The sequence below is a fragment of the Schistocerca americana genome, chromosome X (genome assembly GCF_021461395.2).
Source record: "Schistocerca americana isolate TAMUIC-IGC-003095 chromosome X, iqSchAmer2.1, whole genome shotgun sequence".
NCBI classification, from domain to species: domain Eukaryota; kingdom Metazoa; phylum Arthropoda; class Insecta; order Orthoptera; family Acrididae; genus Schistocerca; species Schistocerca americana.
Genome location: NC_060130.1, coordinates 786,637,268 through 786,659,766, shown reverse-complemented (window position 1 = coordinate 786,659,766; position 22,499 = coordinate 786,637,268). Strand labels below are relative to the sequence as shown.

At 36.6% G+C, this 22,499-nt stretch overlaps 1 protein-coding gene across 1 annotated transcript in view; it reads left to right on the top strand.

The window, feature by feature from the left end:
* The window catches only part of LOC124556320 (mucin-22-like), a 54,732-nt gene extending 33,617 nt beyond the window's left edge, over positions 1–21,115 (top strand). The window contains exons 6-7 of the mRNA XM_047130292.1: positions 6,387–6,563; positions 20,961–21,115. Of these exons, the coding sequence (XP_046986248.1) occupies positions 6,387–6,563; positions 20,961–21,115 (332 nt within the window). The remainder of the gene's footprint in view (positions 1–6,386; positions 6,564–20,960) is intronic.
* Positions 21,116–22,499: the final 1,384 nt, after the last annotated feature.

Sequence of the window (22,499 nt, the reverse complement as noted above, 5' to 3'; positions counted from 1 at the left end):
CAAAAGCCCGTACCAAGCTACTGAGCGTCTCTCCTGCAGAGTCTTCCACTGGAGTTTATCTATCATCTCCGTAACGCTTTCGCGATTACTAAATGATCCTGTAACAAAGCGCGCTGCTCTCCGTTGGATCTTCTCTATATCTTCTATCAACCCTATCTGGTACGGATCCCACACTGCTGAGCAGTATTCAAGCAGTGAGCGAACAAGCGTACTGTTTGAAGGGGGTCTGATTGTGGGTCTCCATTTGGTCGGCTGGTCGAATCGTGCAATATCCAGATTTGTGGAAGTTCAGATGTGACAGTGGTCCAATGTTGGACTGCGTAGAAAGATGTCGGCAGGTATACTCGTCAGCAAGGTTCTGGTGATCCATGTCTGGCCACAACAAGTAATAACTGTTATGTAGTGCACAGAGGACATCATATCCCCTTCAAATCTGTGCCTCTCATCCAATATCAAGTAATGGGCTCCCTGTAACTTTCTGTGTCTTTCTGCATAATTGCTCAGACACTAGCAGCAGCTGAACTACGGAATTACTGAGCCATGCATAAGCTTCTGTTAACTCTAGGACACAAATCACTGCTTTTGGAGTGGTGACCAGAAAGCAAGGGCTCCTGTTAAATGACATCTCACTGCATTCAGTGATGTATCACAGTTCTTTCTCTGCCCCACGTGACCATCATTGTTAAGTATGTTAGTAACCTATGGAGGGGTTCAATTCTTTCACTATTTTGGAAAGTCACATTTGTTTTACTCCTGGAACCATGATGTGGGGAGCCATCGCATATAACTTCAGGTCACAGCTGGTTGTGATTGAGGAAACTCCAACTACACAGTGGTACATCATGTACATCTTGCATTCTTGTGTGTTACATCTCATGCAACAGCTATCAATTGTCTGCATGATATTGAGCTACTCCTGTGACCAGCAAGGTGCCGAGATCTGTCCCTGATTGAACATGTGTGGAGCCTGCTCAGATGTCAGCTTAGTCCCAGTGCCAGTATCCATGTTATCGCGGACCAGTTACAACAGTTATTGACTAGCTTGCCTCAGGATAGGGTACATTGGCTTTATGACACCCTTCACAACCAAATCGCTGCATCAATTTTTCAAGCTGGGGTACTTCTCTTGTCAGACACATCATTTGAGTGGTTAGTGTGATTAAAAACACTCACCTGTCATTGCCATTTAGGTGCATGGACCGTGTTTGTATGCCAGTGTTGTCAGCTTCTGTGATAAAAATTTCCAAGATATTACTTAGACTGATGAGACAAATATCGGTACTTTTTCACAGGGACTCGCTGAGTTCACTATCATATTCTGTGATGTGTCAGTTGTGGCAGCCACAGGTGGATACTTTTGGTGCATTATGTTTCCCTCTGTGGTTTTGGTTGAGGTTTTCTGGGTTCTGGACTTCTTTTATGTAGGTAGTGGTGTTGCCAGTTTCTTGAATTCCTCCCCAGGAAGATCTAGGCGGAACTCGAGTTGCATGTCTGCATTATGTAAGGGAGACTGGGGCAATACTTACTCCTCAAGAGAGTTTCGATTTTGTTTTGGAATCTGTCACTTTCATGGAAAAATTCATAGCACTTTATATGGTCCAAGAATGTTAGACACATAGCTATACCAGAAAAACTGAAAAATTTTTAATACCTTCGGCACTAAATAAACATTTTCTTAAGTCTGCAACTGGTCAGTATTTCCTGAGTACTTGGGTAGTATCAGTCCCTTACAGGTAATAGCAACAATATGAAGACTCCAGAAACTAAAACTTTAATCTTCCTATCCAATACTTTGTTTTAAATTCCTTTATTAAGGAAAGAAATTACTGGACTGTTCAGTGACAGACAGTCAGAAAATGACAAGAATATGCTCAGAACTAAATTCCATAACATTATCAAACAAAGAATCAAGAGTGCTATTGTCTTCTTTTGGGAAATAGGGTGAATTCAGCAGACTAATTAAGGATCATCAGTAATGCATCTGTTCGTTTGGGTATGATGTGTACCTCTTTTTCTCAAATCTGAAGAAGGGCTTGTTGCACAAATGATTGAAGAATCTACAGATGCTCTGCCATGAAGATAAGAGCTGCACTAATAGTGTGAATGCAGTTGCAGATGGTAGTGTTGGTGATTGAATGGAATGAGAACTATCAACGGATTAAGAGCAAGTCAGTTGCTAACGGTTTAATAGCAGTATAATCCCAGCCATGATAGAGTGGCTGTAATTTACTGTTGAAATTAGTTGTAGAATCAACAACCTATTAAGTATAGTCATAGAAGGCTATGGTATAAATGATCACCTGATGACCAGATAAACATGGTTTTTAACTTTCAGAAACTGTTTGCAAATGACATAACAGTATACAAGGAGATAACAGTCTTAAAAAATTATTTGAATATACAAGAAGACTTAACGATGTTTATCACTTGTTTGTAAAGAGCAATACCTGACCCTCAACACAAATAAATTTTACACAGTATATAAAATAAACAAAAAAAGTCTGAAGTCCTTTGACTATATGATCACACACTGGAATTGCTGGAGCCAACAAGTATCTAGGAGTATGCCTCTGAAATTATATATTGCAGAATTACTATAAATATATAACCATAGGGAAGAACAATGCCAAACTGGATTTAATCAGAAGAAAGCTAATAAAGTGCTGTTTACGCATGAAGGAGATGATTCACAGAACCTTCATTCAATAAATTCTTGTTTGTTTGTCTGGAACCTGTATCAAGTTGCTTCAGAGGAAGACATGGAAAGTATTCAAAGAAGAGTTGTGCACTTGGTCACAGATTTGTTTCATTAGCATCACAGAAATGCTCATTGAACTCCAGTGGGAGTGACTGCAAGAAATTTATTGTGCATAGTATAAATCTTCACTCTCAAACTCCAAAGAACCCACTTTCCCATACGACTCTAAAAATATATAACTTCCTTTAACTTATTTCTGCATTAAATACGAGAAAGAATTTAGGACCGACTGCAGTCTGAATAGTAAACATTTCAGTTGTAATACTAGCAATCCATGTGGCAGCTACATTTCTGAAACGCTACAACATGAACTGAAAATTTCTGTAATAGTATGAAAAGAATATATTGTTATTCACCATATAGAGAAGACGTTGAGTTGCTCACAGGCACAACAAAAAGAGAGCCATGCATTTGAGTTTTTCACTGAAAGGCCTTCTGCCAAAGTAGGAGACACATTCACACAAGCACAGTTACAGACACATGGCCACTGTTTGTGGCCACTGAGGCTGGACTGTTTGTCATGATATTTTGCTCGACAGATCATATGATATAAAAGACAGAAAGTTTCCATGCATGTCAACAACAGTGAATAATGAAAACTTAGCAACCTGTTAGCTTTAAATATGTGGTGTCTATTGCAGTTTAATATAAGTCTGTGCTTCAGGAATCAGAAAAGTAATAGCGAACATAGTAATGCCTCTTGAGTTAACACAAGAACTTATTTCTTGAAGCCATTTCTAAAAGTTCGATTTGAAAATTACATATTTCTGCTTTAGCAAGAACCACAACTTACCATTATTTCATAAGGGTTATTTAGTTGTTTTTGTATTATTATTGTTGTTGTTGTTACTTGTTTTTACATAAAATGATGGTGAAATTCTTGTGCTTTGGCTGCAACAAAACCTACAAAATACACAGATTATATTTATCATTTGGTATAGCTTCATTCATTTTTTAGATACTATAATGTATTTTAAGCTGTTTCATGAGAATGTGTTACACACCCTATCATCTTTCCTTGTGAAAGATAATGTGCCAACATCACAGTAGTGCTCATTTATGTCATAAGAATGATGTAACCTTTGGCTTATTCTCCATACTGAACTTGCTCCAAACCACAATCCATGCCCTGAAAACAATAAACCAGTGTATGGGTTTCCTCCCACTCTTAAACAGCCCCATTTTAGATACTTAATCTTGCCAGTGTCACTACTAAAGCAGTTGAAATTTAATCAGCTAAATATTATTGTTCTTTGTACATCCTCACAGTCAAATTCAAAACATGATTATTATGGAGCCCACAGATACCTTCAGCAGTCCAAACAAACCCCAGAACAGTATACCTCTTGCTTCAGTTTTCTTGAGCACTCTTTCAGTAGTCTCATTATTTGGAAGAGAACTTGTTTGCTTCACAGACTACATCTTTCTCTCATATGAAGTTGGTAATCCAGTGTATTATCAAATGTTGCCTCAGAGTTCTGTAAATTTTTTTAACATTTAAGAGGTGTCTTCCTAAATTTTACTGCAATGTAAAAAATTATTAAATGGTTCTTTCTATATTTATAGTCATTTTCTGTTATTTGGCGATGTCTGTAATCCAGGAAGGATTTCCTAAAAATTTTGCAATATGATAATTTTCTTACCCTGCCATAAACTGTAAGACCTTCTGAAAATAGTCTAACATTAGAGTTGGTACCACTGTGTATGTATACAGTATATTACAAATATATGCAGTGGCAACAAGAAGGGCACCCACCAGCCCTTAAATTAACTATGCCAAATCCATTAACGAAAATGCTGACCCTGCACTGATGCAAGATAAAGCTATAAGAGAAAGAAAAAGATATTACAAATATATGCAGTATATTGCAAGTAGTGCACAATCCCATAGCACCCTTCCCAGCACTTCCACTTTCCCTGTTAATCACTACTTTGTCCTTAAACTTTATCCTTATCCTTATGCTGTTCTTCAAAAAGCCCTCAACCCAAACCACAATTCAAGTCTCAGTTACTGCGTAAAGAGCCCTTGATGTAACTTTATCAAATGCTTTTGTCAGATTTACAGTGATCCAGTGTACTGAAACTTTCATCTAATGGTTCTACAACAGTCTAAGAAAATTGATGAACTGAAATTTGAGTCAGTGTTGTTTCCTGAAGTCATGCTGGGCCTCCTTAAGACAATACAACACATTGCTTATTGTACTGATTTATATGGTTAACAGTATCTCCATAACTTCATTTATTACAAATTTTAAGTTGAGAGGCCTATAATTTCCAAAATTATGTGGATAAAATAACTTCCTGGCTGATTAAAACTGTGAGTTGGACCAAGAATCAACTTGTAACCTGTGCCTTTTGCGGGAAAGTGCTCTATCAACTGAGCTACCCAAGCAGAACTCATGACCCATCCTCACAGCTTGAATTCTGCTAGTACCTCATCTCCTAACTTCCAAACTTCACAGAAGCTCTTCTGCAAACCTTGCAGAACTATTACTCCTAGAAGAAAGGATATTGTGGAGACAAGGCTTAGCCACAGCCTGGGGAATGTTTCCAGAATGAAATTTTCACTCTACAGCAGAGTGGGCAACAATATGAAACTTCCTGGCAGATCAAAACAGTTCTAATCTGCCAGGAAGTTTCATATCAGCACACACTCCACTGCAGAGTGAAAATTTCATTATGTAGATCATTCATTTTGTGGAAGGGAGTCACAGAGGGTACATGTAAGTCACCTGGCATTTCCTTTGCAGTCAAATTTACTCTAAAAGGGGTGTCAATGTTGTTTGACTGCAGTTACTAATTAGACATGATGTACTATTCAATTTATGCTTTTATCATAACAGTATGGGTCTTTGAGAATGGGGCTGGGTATGGAGAGAGGACTGGTGAGGGACATTGATTTAAACTGCTTATTTTCACCCACATCTCAATTGTACACTATTTCTTCACTTTCCTGTAAATTATCTTTCATTTAATATAAAGCAAACAATTTACCTTTCTTGCAAATAATGCAGTCAGTGCTACAAATCCTAATGATGATGTAATTGAAAATAATGTTTAAAAATGATTACTTCGTGTGGTTCACAACTATCACTTTGTCATGAATCTTTAAGAAGTTACATACTTCAACTACTGCTTACCAGCTCATGCAATTTCTTGTGAAATTCATTACTTCTCATTTTATGCCACTGTGGTTCAGAAAAGGGCAATAATGCTGTAACAAAGAACATAGCCTTCATAGCCAGTGAAAGAAAAATGCCTAACAAGCAGGAACATTGCTTCAAAACAAACTGAATACTTTTCTTCCTGTCACCTCCTGTTGTTACAGAGATGAACTTAACATACAAAAATGTAGCATGTCCAGTGAGAAAGTATCGCACATGTATTTATGTTACTAATTGAAAGTCTTTTTCTTAATTTAATTTTATCCGCTGTATTTATATGCTGAACTCTGTGGTTCTAAATGCAGTTTTAATCATTACTACTAACTGAACAAATAAAGTTTTAACAACTGCACCTGAAGCAGTTTTCAAAGTTGTATTTTGTGAACACTCTGTCATACAAAACCTGTTAATGTGCCTGAAATGGATTGTATTATATATGTAACATAATGTCTGCTTATTTTCAGATACGCCATTCACTTCAGTTGTTACTGATGCACAACTGTTTCAAGTGGAAGTTGGCAAAGGAATGGAGTGCCAGCAGACTACTACAATCAAGGGGACTAATGATGCCATCATTCATATGGAGAATGTGAAATATTATGCCTACAATAATCAGCCTGGGGCTGATTCAGAAATTACCTGTAAGTAGCTTTACCACTTCTAAATTGTGGAATGATATTTGCAGTGCAGTAAAAACAATTGTAGAAACTGATAGTTCTGTGAAAGACTTACCTGTATGACAACTCATGAATAGAAAATAGGAGGCACTTGTATGTAGTGTTCCACATAGGTCTTCTTCAAGGATATTGTGTGAGGCATTCTGTTACTTCTTCACTGTGACAAATTTTCATATATGGAGAATATTGAATCTGATGGGACAGACAGAGGAAAATAAGAGAAAACTGTAAGCATATTCATTTTAGGAGAATCTGAAGCATGAATCATAAAGAAACTTGAGCAATATATTTTTGGAATGTCTTTTCAGTGCAAACAGAGACAGGAATTGAAAACTGAAATGCGAAGCACATTATTATTAAACAATTTTTGGTTGTCCCTAATGAAGTCAAATGATGTATTATTATTTATTGATATATCATTAGATGATTACTCCTATTATATGGTTTGTACACACACAGTTTCAGTAAGCTCCCAGCTTTTCTTATAGCTCAGCTCATGCAAATTAACAATTTACATCACACAGTAAGGGGTAACCTGCCAGAATGTACTATAGAAATTCTATTTTTGTGATATAGGTCATATATGCAATTTATCCTCTTAAAATAAATCAGTATGACACTTTAAATCATAGTTGGAATTCATGTGATGTGGTGAAAGTTCTAGTTTATGTCCAATGCTGCATATGTTATGTATTTGGGCTTTGGTGGTAAGTCATACATTGTCTTTTGAGTCCCTGCCATAGTTGTAACTATCTACACTGGCTGACAAAAAAGTGAAGCACCAAGAGGGGGAGGAGGAAACAAAATGAAATGTCGTGGCTTGAGAGGGTTTATGATGTTATTTCAGTGATTACAGACTTGAGTCAAATTTATAAAGAACTTGGCAGTATGAAGGCCACTTATTAGTATGAAGCTTCACTCCCTCTGGACTGGATACATTTTCTGATTTGGTTATGAAGGGCCTCACAAAACTGTTGTAACCTCTCCTGAGGCATGCCAGCTCATAACTGTTGTAACAAATCCTTGATATCCTGGGTGCTGGCACTGGGACAGAGTTTGTGTCCAAACCGGTCCAACACTTGTTCTGTTGGGGACAGATCTAGAGATATTGCTGGTCACAGAAGTACCTCAACATCATAGAGATATGTAAAAGTGTGGAGAAGTATTTTCCTGTTAAAAATGACACCTGGGTACTGTTGCATGAGAGGTAACACATGAAGATGCAAGATGCCCATGACATACCATTATGCCACCAGATTTCCCTCAAGTCATACCCAACAGCTCCACTCACAATGGTGTCAGAGCAACAGGCAGATTTCATATTCCTATATTTCTGGAAAGTGTTTGACATGATGCCCCACTGCGAACTGTTAATGAAGGTAAGAGCATGTGAACTAGGTCCCCAGATATTTGAGTGGCTCAGAGTACCATCAGGATTTCCCCAGGGAAGTGTGATAGAACTACTCTTATTCTCTATATACATGAACTCAATTCAATTCAATCTCTTTATTCATCTGTTAATAATATACATTGTATGGATGTAGTCAATTACAATATAATTTCTTATACTTAATTTGCTACAAAAACTCAGATAACGAATATAAATATTTCACATCAGTATATATAAATAATATTACTTTTGCATCTGGTGATCATGGTGACCAGCAATCTGCAGCTGTTTGCTGATGATGCTGTGGTATATGAGAAGATGTTGAAGTTGACTGACTGTAGGAGGATACAAGATGACTTAGACAAAATTTGTAGTTGGTATGATGGATGGGTGCTTGCTCTAAATGTAGAGAAATGTAAGTTAATGAAGATAAGTAGGGAAAATGATCCCACAATGTTCAAATACAGCATTAGTAGTGTGCTTGACAAAGTGACATCGATAAAATATCTAGACATAACGTTGCAAACTGATGTGAAATGGAACAATCACGTCAGGTCAGTAATAGGGAAGGTGAATGGTCAACTTTAGTTTATTTGGAAAGTTTTAGGGAAGTGTGGTTCACCTGTAAAGGAGACTGCATATAGGATACTAGTGCAACCTATTCGTCACTACTTCTCAAGTGTTTGGGATCCCCATTGGTGTGGATTAAAATAAGACATTGAAGCAGTTCAGAAGCTTGCTGATACATTTATTATTGGTAAATTTCATCATCATGTGAGTGTTACAGATATGTTTCATGAACCCAAAGGGGAATCCCTGGAGGGAAGACAATATTCATTTTGTGGGACATCATTGAGAAAATTTAGAGAATTGGCATTTGAAGCTGACTGCAAAATGATTCTACTGCTGCCAACGTACATTTTGTGTAAAGATGATGAAGATAAGATAACAGAGGCATGTAGACAATAAGTTTTCCTTCACACAATTTGCAAGCAGAACGGGAAAGAAAATGACCAATAGTGGTGTAAGGTACTCTCCACCATGCACTGTATGGAAATTTGCAGAGTGTTTATGTCCCAGTCAAGGTACCTCTCCAAATGCAGTTGTTTGTGATGTGGTGTGGCAGCTTATGTACGGGGCATAATTTGGTTGCTACTAGTCTGTGACCAATGGTATGAGATGATACAGAATACTGCAGGGAGTCCATTACTCATTCTTGAATGGCAGGCACAAATGTGAAGGGGTTACAATGTTCACAGTACACAATATGGTGACTCTCCCTTGTAATGGTCAGAAATGGTCAACCACGACCTTGATGATGTATATGGCTGGCTTCACCTTTCCATGCAGTCCAACACTGGGCCATTGTCACCTCTGAATGGTTCACAAACCTTGATACTGCACAATTTGACTAATCAGCCAAATGGAGATGTACAGTAAGCCCCTTTCAAATTCTGTCAGTTGCTTATAATGCTGTCTCACACAAGTACACATCATCTCGAAGTCCTTCACAGAGATCACTCAACATCTGATGCTATTCACATTTCATCTATAGCCTACCAGGCTTGGTAACAACACTAAAAACAAACATTACTAAGGCACTCTGGTGACGCTTTTACCTGTCACAGAGATGTGCAATTCTAATCATTTACATACCCACTGATCGTGTGTACAAGTACAAAGTTTCATTGACATCTGTCCATGATTTCTGGATACGTAACTCTTTCTGCTAGGCAATGTATTTTGTAAAAGAAGTATGTTATGTACCTTGCTGTTGTGTGGTCGAACATTTGCAGTCATCTACATAACAACCATTTAGTTTGTTTTATTCTGAATACTGCATCTCATGCTAAGATAACAAATGGAAGCTCAGGGAAGATCCTTCTGTACCGAGCGAGGTGGCGCAGTGGTTAGCACACTGGACTCGCATTCGGGAGGACGACGGTTCAATCCCGTCTCCAGCCATCCTGATTTAGGTTTTCCGTGATTTTCCTAAATCGTTTCAGGCAAATGCCGGGATGGTTCCTTTGAAAGGGCACGGCCGATTTCCTTCCCAATCCTTCCCTAACCCGAGCTTGCGCTCCGTCTCTAATGACCTCGTTGTCGACGGGACGTTAAACACTAACCACCACCACCAAGATCCTTCTGTGGAAGATAAGAGTGCACTAGTTGTCCACGTAAAATTCCCAAAACACCACGGGCCACTAATACCAAAATATTCAGAAAGGATCCCCAAACAACTTAAGAAATTTTGTCAGTGTTGTCATCCTAGGTAGTTGTAACACTTAAAGTCCATCTGTAATTTAAATTTATTTCAAAGAAATTGATTGCTTAGTATAACTCTGAGATACATATTCCTTACTGATTCCTAAGGTGATTCATCACCATTTCCTAATAAGGAACACTGCAAAATTTCTAATCATTGTAGTGACTGATTTTTTAAAAGTAAATAATCTTAAACCATGTGTTAATTACATTGCATTATAAAGTTAAAGGAAAAAATAATATTTCCAAATTAAAACACTTGCTTTTAATCAAGCTTACTGCAAATTATATTTTATTTCCATTAAATTCGTTACAACCTCTGTAATTAACAAAGAATCAATATCTGTTTTGATATAGTTAATTAAATTAAGGTTAATGTGTTTGACCATTGTTGTTACAGAAAATGAAGCATAAAAATTTCTCATGTCATCATTTTTATTGCATTGATTGGCGACTCCATAGAGTGCTATGTGCACAACAACCATATGATCAATAAAATTAGAAGGAAGGGCAGCATTGGCCATAATTTTGATGCTTTATTAACAGCAAAATCAATTTTCAAACACATAATGATCATCTTCAGTGCTTTATCGTACAAATTAAAGCTCTTAGGCACTGGTGTCTAGTTATTAGCAGTCACAGAAGCTATGAAATGATCACAATACGTTATTATAAACTGTACTATTCAAAAACAAAGTGAAAGAGTATTGTACCTTATTTGTCACACTTTCTATAATTTATCAGAGTATCTGGACTCAGGGATATAAATAATAGTTGAAAAGTAACCATAACAGTAAGCATGATTTTAACTTATCTGGTTTATAGACATCTGAACGTTGACACATGAAATAAGTGAAGTTACATAAATGCTTCATATGAAGTAGTAGATATAAACAGCAGCAGTGAAGGAGCACTGGCTTTTTTTCAAAGTAGCTACTTTTCTTTTAATATATAGATATAGTAGTGCCAGTAGTTCCCATAACTATCGGTTTGAGCAGATTAGCACTAACCATAGTTTGTTGATAGCACAATTTATAGTAGTGGCTGGTTCTGCCAGTTGATGCTGGCTGTACCATATTTTTTTGGATTCAACCCAGGACATATTTTTGAAATTACTTAGAAATCTGAACAGTTTATTGAAACATTAAACTCTGTTAATTCAAAACATCAGTATAACAAATCAATTTTTTTCCAAGTTTGTATCTTTTCACAGATACCAAGTCAAACTTTGAGCAATTTCATCTCACACTTAATCATAATTTAAAAATTTAATTTGAATTCCCTCTTCCAGTCTAAAATATCATGTAACAACTGGAAAAAGTTTTTCTTCACTTCTATTTTAGCTACCTATTGTTACTGTTACATATTCGATGTTTGCCAAAGAACACAACACACTATCAAACATAAATGGTGAAATAACATCAGCAATAACTGTCTCAGTTTTGGTTCCAGCAGATAGAAAATTTTGTGTCAAATAACTTTTTAACCAGTTCAGTTATTCAGTTTGCTGTTTTGAAATTGTTCTCAGGTCTAGCAGTGTGGTACGAAAATGTAGCTTCTTTAGCAGCATGCTCCAGATCACTGTTATTCCCATATTTGACATAACAAAAACTCTCTAATGTCTTCATTAACAGCACTTCTCAGTTTGGTTGTTCTTTTGGCATTCTCTTCAATATTAACCTTCCTTTATGTGCAACACAAAATTCTCCAGTTCATAGTGGACAATAAACATCTTCATCATTACTGTCATTATACAGTTTCAAAAATTTGTATTCCTATGCAGGTTAACTTTAAACACACAGTTCATTTTGCCCATTGCTAAACAATGAGACATAAAATGAGTAGACATAAACTTCACACATGGAAACAACATAAACATAACTGCAGTAGAATGACACTTAAGTTTCTTGTCGTGTGTGAAAATGTTGATCATGTAGAAAACTAACATCAGAGCCTACACTTAATATAACAATATGAAAAATTACAATTATGTCTATTGTAAATTAAAAATTAACTAACAGCAGTGCTTAGACTGAATATAGCAATTTGAAATAATGACAATTATTTCTATTAGAAACCAAAAATCATGTTAAATAACAGTTTTATACCTGATTCATATGAACTGTAAACAAAAACTGAATTGCTATATTGATCAGAGGACTTTTTACAAAATTAACTGGTACACAGTAAAATTTATCTTTCTTTTGTATCAGTTTTCCTTAAGTTAGCCACTCCATGTTATCATAAATGGTCATTTGTAGAAAATGTAAAACATGAGCAGATAAGGACTTAGATTAAAATCCATTAAAAGCCAATTTTACCTTAAAAGATGCTCGTAATATACATATCTGACAGCAAAATAATTCAAAATGAAATGCTAGGTACATTCGCTGCAGGCAAATATAGAAACCAAACAAGTCAGTTATTAAGATGTTCAACAAATGAAAGTCTTGAGCAGAAAACGGAGGCTAGTAGAGAATATACATCTCAACACCAGCGAGGAGAAAGAGTAGGACAAACTTATTAAAAGTTAAAAAAAAGAAGAAATTAATAAAGAAGTAGATGACAAAGTACGGTGAAATGGAAATGTGCCGTAGCATTATTTATACAACTTCATGCTATATTAACATACACTGTCAAGACACCCTTGTTTATGAGAGTTATATGTTTCCAGTACATGGAGAGAGAAAAGGTATGACACACGAAGCTGGCAGGAAGATCAGTGAGTTAGGAAATTTGCTCAACTATATCGGATTCTTACAAGGGAATGGTCAGACGTGTCATGTCGAAACCTGTGTTGCCTTTTTTACCACTGTGAGTTAACATTGCAAGAAGTCTGTATGCAGAATTTTAGCTGCTGACATGACCTGGAAGTCTGTAAACAATTTTATGAAGTAATACATTATTGTTGCATGGTTTCCGCGCTTATAACTGCCTCTTGTACAACCCTGACCTCTCTCGCTACGTTATACCAACGCCATCTAGGGACAATGTGACGTTAGCTACGCGCCGCTCTCTTGCCACAGCAGTGAGAGAGCTGATTCCCTCAGTGAAAGCGATCGTATGATAATTAAACATTCGTTGACAAATATGGCTGATATGTTATCTACAACATTCTTTCCAAGTAGCTATGAAATAGACACAAATAAATATACGGTTTAGAACACGTCCAAGTTTTATTTCTTATAATTACCGCAAAAATGCGAAATATTGATGCAATGTTCAAAACATAGGTTTTTTGTGCACCAAGAACATACAAGCAAAGACGACATATGACAGCCCTGCGAATCACAGACATTGTTAGATGTCCGTAGACAAAACTGGGTTGGTGTTAGGAATGAATCAGGCCTAGTATCAGTATATTTCGAGGAGTGCCACGCATATTTAATCAAATTTTACAACCGTGGGGAGGAAAATTGATAATGTACTACTGATTGCAGCTTGAGAATATTGTCACGGTGATAGACAGGAAATTGCAGCGATCTGCACACAATAATTTTCTCTGTTAGTTTTCTGTAAAATGCCTTCCACTGACGGAAAAATTCTCTATCTAAAGGTTGAATTACGTTCGTCGTGCCGGGTGGAATCTGAAGTATCTCTACTTCTTTGTCAGGGTGGGCTCGAAATACAGTTTTTGATTAATGAGACCTTTTATGACCTGACCACGAATCTAGAAGGAGAAGAGATGTGTTCCCGCAGAACGGAAGAAAAGCATGACGCATGGAAAGTGTAACGATTTCATTTTCCATTTTTCCAGACTTCGATGCATCTATCACAAGATTGTTTGCATAGAACATTGTTCTCTTGACACGTGGTCCAAAACGCCCAGTTGGTTCTTGAAGACACACATGTAGTTTAGGCAGCAATGAACCATCCAGACAAATTATGGGCATTATAGTGTATGAATGGGTGAGTGCAGTCGTGGACTGCGCAATCGCCTCAATATGTTTTTCCCCTTTGAATGACAGTGTTCTTTTCGCACGCATTTCGTTTTGAAAACCTGACTGATCTGCATTGTACACGTATGATTCACTAAAACTAGCGGTCTTATTTTTTGAATTCGTAAGAAAAGCTTCTATCATTTCGATTTGTGTCACTGCATTTTCCGACCTGTTTCTCCATACAAATTTTGTTATTTTTCTTACCACAATTTTATGTGATCTTTTGAAGCGACTAATCCAACTTTGAGAAGCTGTAAATTCTTTAGTGCCTATCGCGTTGGCAATCTCTAACGCCCAATCACGCAAAGTTGTATCGCTGACACTAAATGACTGTTGTCTGGCATTGGTAAATAGCTCAAAAAGTCGCGCATTTATCTCCGTCGCAATTTTCAGTCTGCTCTTACGTCGTCCAGCGACTTCCTTTTTCCATCTATACAATTCACGTTCAGAACGGACAAAGCGATACTTATTTTGATCAGTACTGACACGTAGGCGTTTCTGACCACATTCGTTCAACCAATACGTCAACGCTTTTTCTTTGTCTGGTAAGGTAATTGTAGTTGCTGGTGTTACTTTCGGAGATAATTGATGATGGTACGTGGCACTATCACTCGAAGAGTCTTCATGAGTGCAACTTTCGTCGGTGTCTTCGCCGTCTGTAGATTCACAGTCTGCAATATCGAATGGTTCAGTTGTTTCTAGCCACATGTCTGCGCCATTTACATGCTTGTCTAGAAGTTTAACAACCATGTCGCACAACACATAGTCTTCAGGCGTGTTTTCTGTTGATTGCTCCATTTGACGTGTGTGGTATATCTCCATGGCAAGCAGCAAAACATTTACAGGGTTCGCCATCACCTGTGAGGGCAGATTGAATGTTCACCGTAAAGTGGCTTGTGGAGTATAGATGAACATGTACAGAACATCTTTCACATCGCTAACCAATTTCAGGACGGTATGTTTCGAAATACGTACAAGAAATTAAAAGGACGTGCATGCCACAGAAACGAATATTCGTTTCCCCTTTCCACCAAAACCGTGCAGCGATATTCCTCTTTAGTGAACGCCGCGATTAGACGGCCGCACTTCCCGACCATGCGCACAACGCTCGCGACTCGCCATTTCCAGGGGTGGCCAGCCGTCACTGCAAGCGCCAAGCAGGAAACACAGCCATGTTCGTGATTTTTTTTAGGTGACTTCCAGTTCATGTCAGCAGCTACAATTTTGCATACGGACCTTTTGCACAGTTAAATAACAGTGCTAAAAGAAAGCAATACATGTTTCGGCATGAGAAGTCTGACCATTCCCTTGTTAGTCTTACAATGATGGATGTCTTACAGATGTTGAAGGATCTGATGGATATATGGCAAATAATGTACACCGTGCTGTAGTAATTAATTTCTGATCCCTTCATATTTTTTAATATCAACAATTGTTTTATGATCAGCTCTATCACAAATAAGAGTCTGAGCCCTCAGTCAGGTAAACAAACTACATTCACTAACATGATATCACAAAGTTTTTGGGTGGCAGAATAAGACAATAGTTTTCACCATTCAGTCACAAAATAGACATGTTGGTGGCTAAATACAGAACGTCTCATATAGTAACTGTGTAGTTTGCCAGTTCACTTCATGTTTTTGACATTATGATATCCAATCATAGTCTTATAACATGACATCTACATGGATTGACTGTGGCACTGTGTGTCACATTTATTTATTAATGGGTGTATTATTAGAAATCATAAAATGTTGAATTACAGAGCAATTGCCTTTTTAATATTAACATAAAACATAGTAAAATTAGAGGAGATGATGATACAATGGACAAAGAAGAAAATTTCTTTAATTATATGCTGTGTAACTGGAAGAATAGCAAAAATAATAGCTACTACTTTACGATGATGATTTCTATGAGGGCATGCTGAGAAGTAATGCCTCCAAAATTTTCAAATATTATCAACATTCTACATCTTTACATATGTCTTACCCATATTTGCAGCTCTCCACCACTAGAGGGCTCTGAATCGTAGCATGTAACGTGGTGGTGTGTAACGTAACTATGTTGGTGCATGAGAAACAGCCTGCTATAATTGAGTTTCAAATTTGAAGAGTTCATCCAAACATGGAGCATCCCCTCCTTCAGCATGACAATGTCAGCCTACACACACCTGGCAACATGTGCAAAGTCCAGTGCCTTGGGTTCACAGTCATCGATCATCCTCCATACAGTCCCAACCTGGCTCCATCCAGTTTTCTTCTGTTTCCAAATCTTAAAGAACACCTTGTAGGACTTCACTTACACAGTGGTGAAGCAGTGCAAGCAGAGGCAGCATTGTGGCTCTGTCAACATTCTACAGTGACAGTATCAACAAACTGGTCTCTGTTTGAGAGAGAGGCATTCATTTCCAAGATGATTATGTTGAGAAATTTCATCGCCAGGATGATTTTACTAAGAAATAAATGTGTAGACGTGAAGAATGAAGATGTAGAATGTTACCATTGTCTGTTTTATTTAAAATGCCATAAGATTTTTCCCATAAAAATTTGGGGGCATTACTTTTCAGAGTGCCTTCGTATTAATGTAGAGATTCCCAAAGCCTGCCAAAACGTTTCAAGAGAATATAATTTTCTAAATTGAATAATTAATAAACTAACAATTGACTTTAGTGACAGCAGGCACTTTTGGAATCAGAAAAATCTGGGCTACAAACTATGGTACCTAACTTTGTAAATAATCACTCCATAAGAATGGAACTTTCTAGGTTACTGAAATTTTGAATACAAGTAAGTAGTGTATATGTGCTTTCATTTTGTTAAAGGAGGTAAAATAAAGGATAAAAAATTATTTTAATGTCTGGAGTGATATAAGAACAATTGGTATAGATCCACCTTGCTCTGTTACATCATTTACCATTTGTTTATAAAGAAAGATATTGAAAAATAACTAACTGAATAATCAGGTGTAGAAGAAAAATTACAAAAATGCACAGTACAGTTAATACACATCAGATTTCACAAATCATTAATTATACTAAAATTTTGTATGATTATTTTATATTGTTATTGTATATGTGCTCTCAACAAAGTGAGATCAAATAGAGGAAAAAATTATATTAATACCTGGAGTGGTATAAGAACTAGACTTGTTCTGTTACTATATCTGTATGAGTACCAGAATCTCCCTCATTGTTGGCACAAAACATGTAAGGAAGGGAACAATTTGTTCCAGACCCTTAAAGTCAAATTTGATAAAAATTTTCCACTAGAATCTCAGAGCAAGAGATATCGAGTTTCCAAATTGAAATGCACATAGAAAATTGTCAAAGTAAAGAGGTGGTATACCTCTACACTATCTAAAATAAAATGGATTGTCCAAATACTAAATGATAAGGTCAGAGCAGCTAAAGATATTGCCATTAAGAATAGGATGTACTGCAGTTATTTCCATACTTCCTAAAAGTAGCACTCACAGTAATGGTTTACAAAAAAGACAATCAGTGTCAAGCTACAGAGCCATATCTATGATACCAGTACACAGTAAGGTGATGGAGTCCATAATGAAAGATCAATTATTAAGTTACTTTGAAGGAAATAACCTTTTTAGGATATGCAGCACAGCTTTCAGAAGTACAGGTCAATGACAGCAGGAGTACTTGACTTAGTGACAAATACAAGTCAGCATTCTGAAGGCAATGAGTTTACAGCACAAATACTTCATGATCTTAGTAAGGCAGTCAACTGTATACCAAAGACGCCCTCCTTGGCAGGCTACATTCATATGGTTTTGGATGAGCTATTCTACAAACTCTTGAATCCTATCTGAATAACAGACAACAGATTTTATCATGCAAGGAGCAGACTCATATGAAAAGAGGGTACAATACGGTGTCCTACAGGAACAGTGATAGGGTCCCTGTTGTTCCCAATTTTTGTTAACAAGATAGGCTCCAATGGGCAGATCTTGCAGTTAGTGGATGATACAATCTCATTCGCAAAAGGAGAGAATGTCATTCAGGCTGTTCAAAGAGCAGAACTCCTATTTAGTGTGGTAAATGATTTATCATGACGGTATGAAAATTAATGACGACTAAAAGCAGAGGATGATAGACAGCCTCAGTGGTACTTGAGCACTGGATGACACAGCAGCTTTTAAACTTCTGAGCTTTTCATTGATACCATATAACATAGTAACAGCACACTAAACATGTATTTTCAAAACTTTCAAGGATCCCATACCTCTAGAGGATACAAACAAGTATAATAACAGAACAGCACCCACTAGCAGTGTACTTTGCAATCTTCTACAGCCACATCAGTTATAGGGCTCTTAGTGTGGAGCTGTTCTGCAGGCAGCAAGAATGTACCTTTATTGCAAACAAAATTTATGAAAATCATTGCCTAAAGCAAAAAAACTAACCATTGTAAAACAAAAAACAATTTTTTCTGGGTTAGGAGATGTGTTTGCTTTCAGTCAATATACGGGTTGATTATAATTAAAGTTCAAGTTTCAATGCACCATTAAAAAGAACTGCTGTTCAGAATGTTGTCAAATTTGAATGGTATGTTGTTGACAAAGGCAGAAACATTATGAAAACAAAAATATGTAACGAAGATTTCCCACTAGATGGTTCTGTAAATGACATAATGTAAATGGGTTCAGCTACAAATGACAGATGAATTGCAAAATGATGACTATGATGTGAGTTGCTCATTTAAACCAACGGAACTGTGTGATGTGCATGACTGCACAAGTTTGGCATTCAACGGTTGTGGCACTGTTAGTTAGGTAAGCTCATCCAGCATGGCGAGGTCATACCACATCAGATGGTCAAAATCAGTTTTTAATTCTCCTGAGGCCAAAACCTCGTACCTCCATACTGTCAAAGGGTTGGAATGCCGATGCACAAAAGGCTCTTATAACATTTACCAGTGATGATTCAGGTAAAATGACCCAGAGGACACAAAAATGACATTAGTTTTTAATTGTCCTGATGACAAAGACCACGTAACAAGCAACAATTACATTGGTTTTTAATTGTCCTGAGGCAAAAGGCACATAAAAAATGATAACAAAATCAGTTTTTAATTGTCCTAAGACTGTTTCACGACATGTTCAGCATGCTGTCCACTGTTTTCTGCCACAACTTGAAATTGAGAAACTGTATGTTCCACAACAGACTGGAATGTCTCACGAGTCACATTCGGAATGTGTTGCATGCCTTCGGTTTAGCTAAGTTTGTAACGAGAGCACTGAATGCACCATCTTTTAGATAACATCACAGCCAGAAGTCACAAGGATTGAGATCAGGTGATCTGGACGATAATGCTAGCTTTTCCAATATGCCTCTGCAGCAGCCACTTCACTGGCTGTGCAAAGTGTGGAGAAGCACCATTTTGCATAAAAATGATCCTACACATACATCCATGCTGTTGAAGGCTTGGCATGATGATGCGCAAAAGGCTCTTATAGCATTTACCAGTGATGGTTCAGGTAACAGGATGCATAGGACACATCTCCTCTATAAAATATGGCCCTACAATAAAAAGCTATCATGCTGCCAACCACACCACACAGTTCCCCATGCAGAATGAAGAGGTAATGGTTGACATGTGAGTGGATTTTCCACTGTCCATATTCTGCACTTCTGTGTATCGATATATCCTTGGAGAGGGACATGGGATTTGTCAGTCCACTGCTATCAGATGGCCATTCATTGTCCACCTCCATTACCAGCAGCATGTGATCCTGCATTGAGACAGTCATGCCAAGCATCTCAGATGGAAACTGAGTTATAATTGTGTACCCTGGGTCTTTTATTTCGCATATTCTGCTACTTAGTGGGGAAACTTTTATTCATAACATTTTCTCCTTCTTCAATATTATTCCACTCAAATTTGACATCATTTTAGGCAGTGGTTCACTTTTACAGTGTTTTGAAACTGGAACTTTAATTAAAATATTCCTTTGTATTCAACTGCCTCGTTCACACTAAGATAAATCATGAGATCTACAGAAAGAGGAATGAAGTTCATCAACACAACACTCACAGTAAAGACAGGAAAGACAGGCCAAGATGTTTATTAACAAAGACAAAAAACAGCTTCACAATGGTGACCCCTAAAATTATTTAATGCGTTACCTAAGGATACTGAGCCATAACCAATGGAGCAATTTAGAACTAAAATTCTGTGTAAATTAAAAGACCAACTTTTGTTCAGCACTGAAGAAATCTTCTCTGTTAATAGACCAGTATCTACCAGAGCTGCAACTTAGTGCCTTGACTACAACAGCAACTATGCTCTTTAATTACGCTATTTTCTAGTATTGATTTTATAGTTGTGTTATTATTGTAATGTGTATTGTAATTTAGTTCCTAACTTTGTTATGTTTTGTAGTATCCATATTAGTATCACAGTTTAAATTGCCATATTGTATTCATTTTATTACGGTAATACTATTGTAATCTTGATGCTATTTGTCCAGCCATGGCTAGTAAATTACATAGAATTGGTAATAAAATGGTATTGGTAATATACATAATTAACTACTGGATATCAGTGGCATAGGAAAACAAATAGTATCAGTTAAATGATCTCATTCAGGAGAAAATGTTATCTGATCTAATATTTCAATACAGATTCTTTCAGCTATAAGTGTACATATTCCCTTAGCTACAAAATAAAATTTAGTTCAAAGAGCTATGTTGTTTTTATTAAATATACAATATTTACTAGTAATTTTTGTTTGATTTCATTACAGATATCAACTGTTACCAGCCACAATCAAGTTACCTGACTGCTGCTACTATAATAGCAATTGTCTTAGGTGCAGTACTTGCAGCTGTTGTACCTTTAATTATATTTTTCACTGTTGTACATAGAAAGAAATGTGGAATGTATTCACTGAACCCATGAAAGAAGGCTTGTTTGACTGTGTAGTGAGTTCCTACTTAATGCTCATTTGTAAACTTATGCTTGCAACTTTGCAAATCATATGTCTAACTGTCACACAAAGTTATGTGGCAAATTTATTATTTACCTATCTAGTGGGAAATGTAAATGATCATACGTCATTGCTTCTGACTGTGTATTGACATATAGTAAGACCATACTCATCTTTTAATGATCTGTCTTTTGTAAAAAAGTTGGTTTAATATTTTAAAGTATCCACCACATTCATTCATAGTTCTCTATGATAGTATAAGCCATTATGATCATACCTTGCCTGCAAGGCAAACAGTCAATTCATTCATTGTATAATACTTCTCGCCAGTAATTTATTTTCAGTGACAATTTGTGTTATGTTTTGAATTAATGTAAGGTTTTCTGTCTGTAACCATATGTGATACCAACTGCAAAGTACACTATTATACATTCAGTCACTATAATAACAAGCTTTGTCATTTATGGAAGTGTTTTGGAGATGCATACATTATGGTTCTTGATTTAGTAGTCAGCTCTTCATCATTTAACATTGTATTAATTTAACGCTATTCAATGAAGAATTGCCATTTGTCAAAATTCTGTGGCAGTGTTACAGATTATATATGACATATTAGCACTGGTATTGCATTTTTCAGTATCTTTTGATATGCTATGCTTTTTGTTATAGAAAAGCCAGTAGCATGATCTATATCAGTAGCAATTACATTACTTTGTATTCTGTATAAGTTAATCTGTAAAGCTATTATATACCTTTGTGCATGTGCGTGTGGATGTGTGCATGTGCGTGTGTGTGTCAGTGTGTGTGAGTGTGTGCACACACCCGCATGCACTCATGCACATGTGCCCATGCGTGCATGTTGTGTGGTGCAGAAGATGATATTGTATTTAAACAGATTTTGTATGTCAGTGTATATAAATAAAAAATCACTTGTCATTGTCTTTTATTTTAAAGAGAAGCCCTATGTATTTATATTATTTTTACACCCTTGAAAATGACACTACAAAGTAAGGACATGCATGAAAATATATTTAATTTTTATACATTAGTAGCTGCTTGTTGCAATATTGTTTAATCCAGGAAGTAGTCTAGTTACACTATGTCGCTTTAGATGCAGTGTGACGGGTCTTTTTATCCTGAAAAATATTTATTTTCATTCCCTCTTCCCTAAAGAAGCAATAATCTAAATAGTTGTTGAGTTTTTTTTTTATAAATGTAACTTGTCAATAAGATGTTAATTGTGTATATAACGCTGAGATACAAATAGTACCTTTCAGATTTGGAGCAATACAATTAGTACTGGCCTCTCTAATTCAACAAAATCATATACTATGGAATACTAATAAACTACAAGAA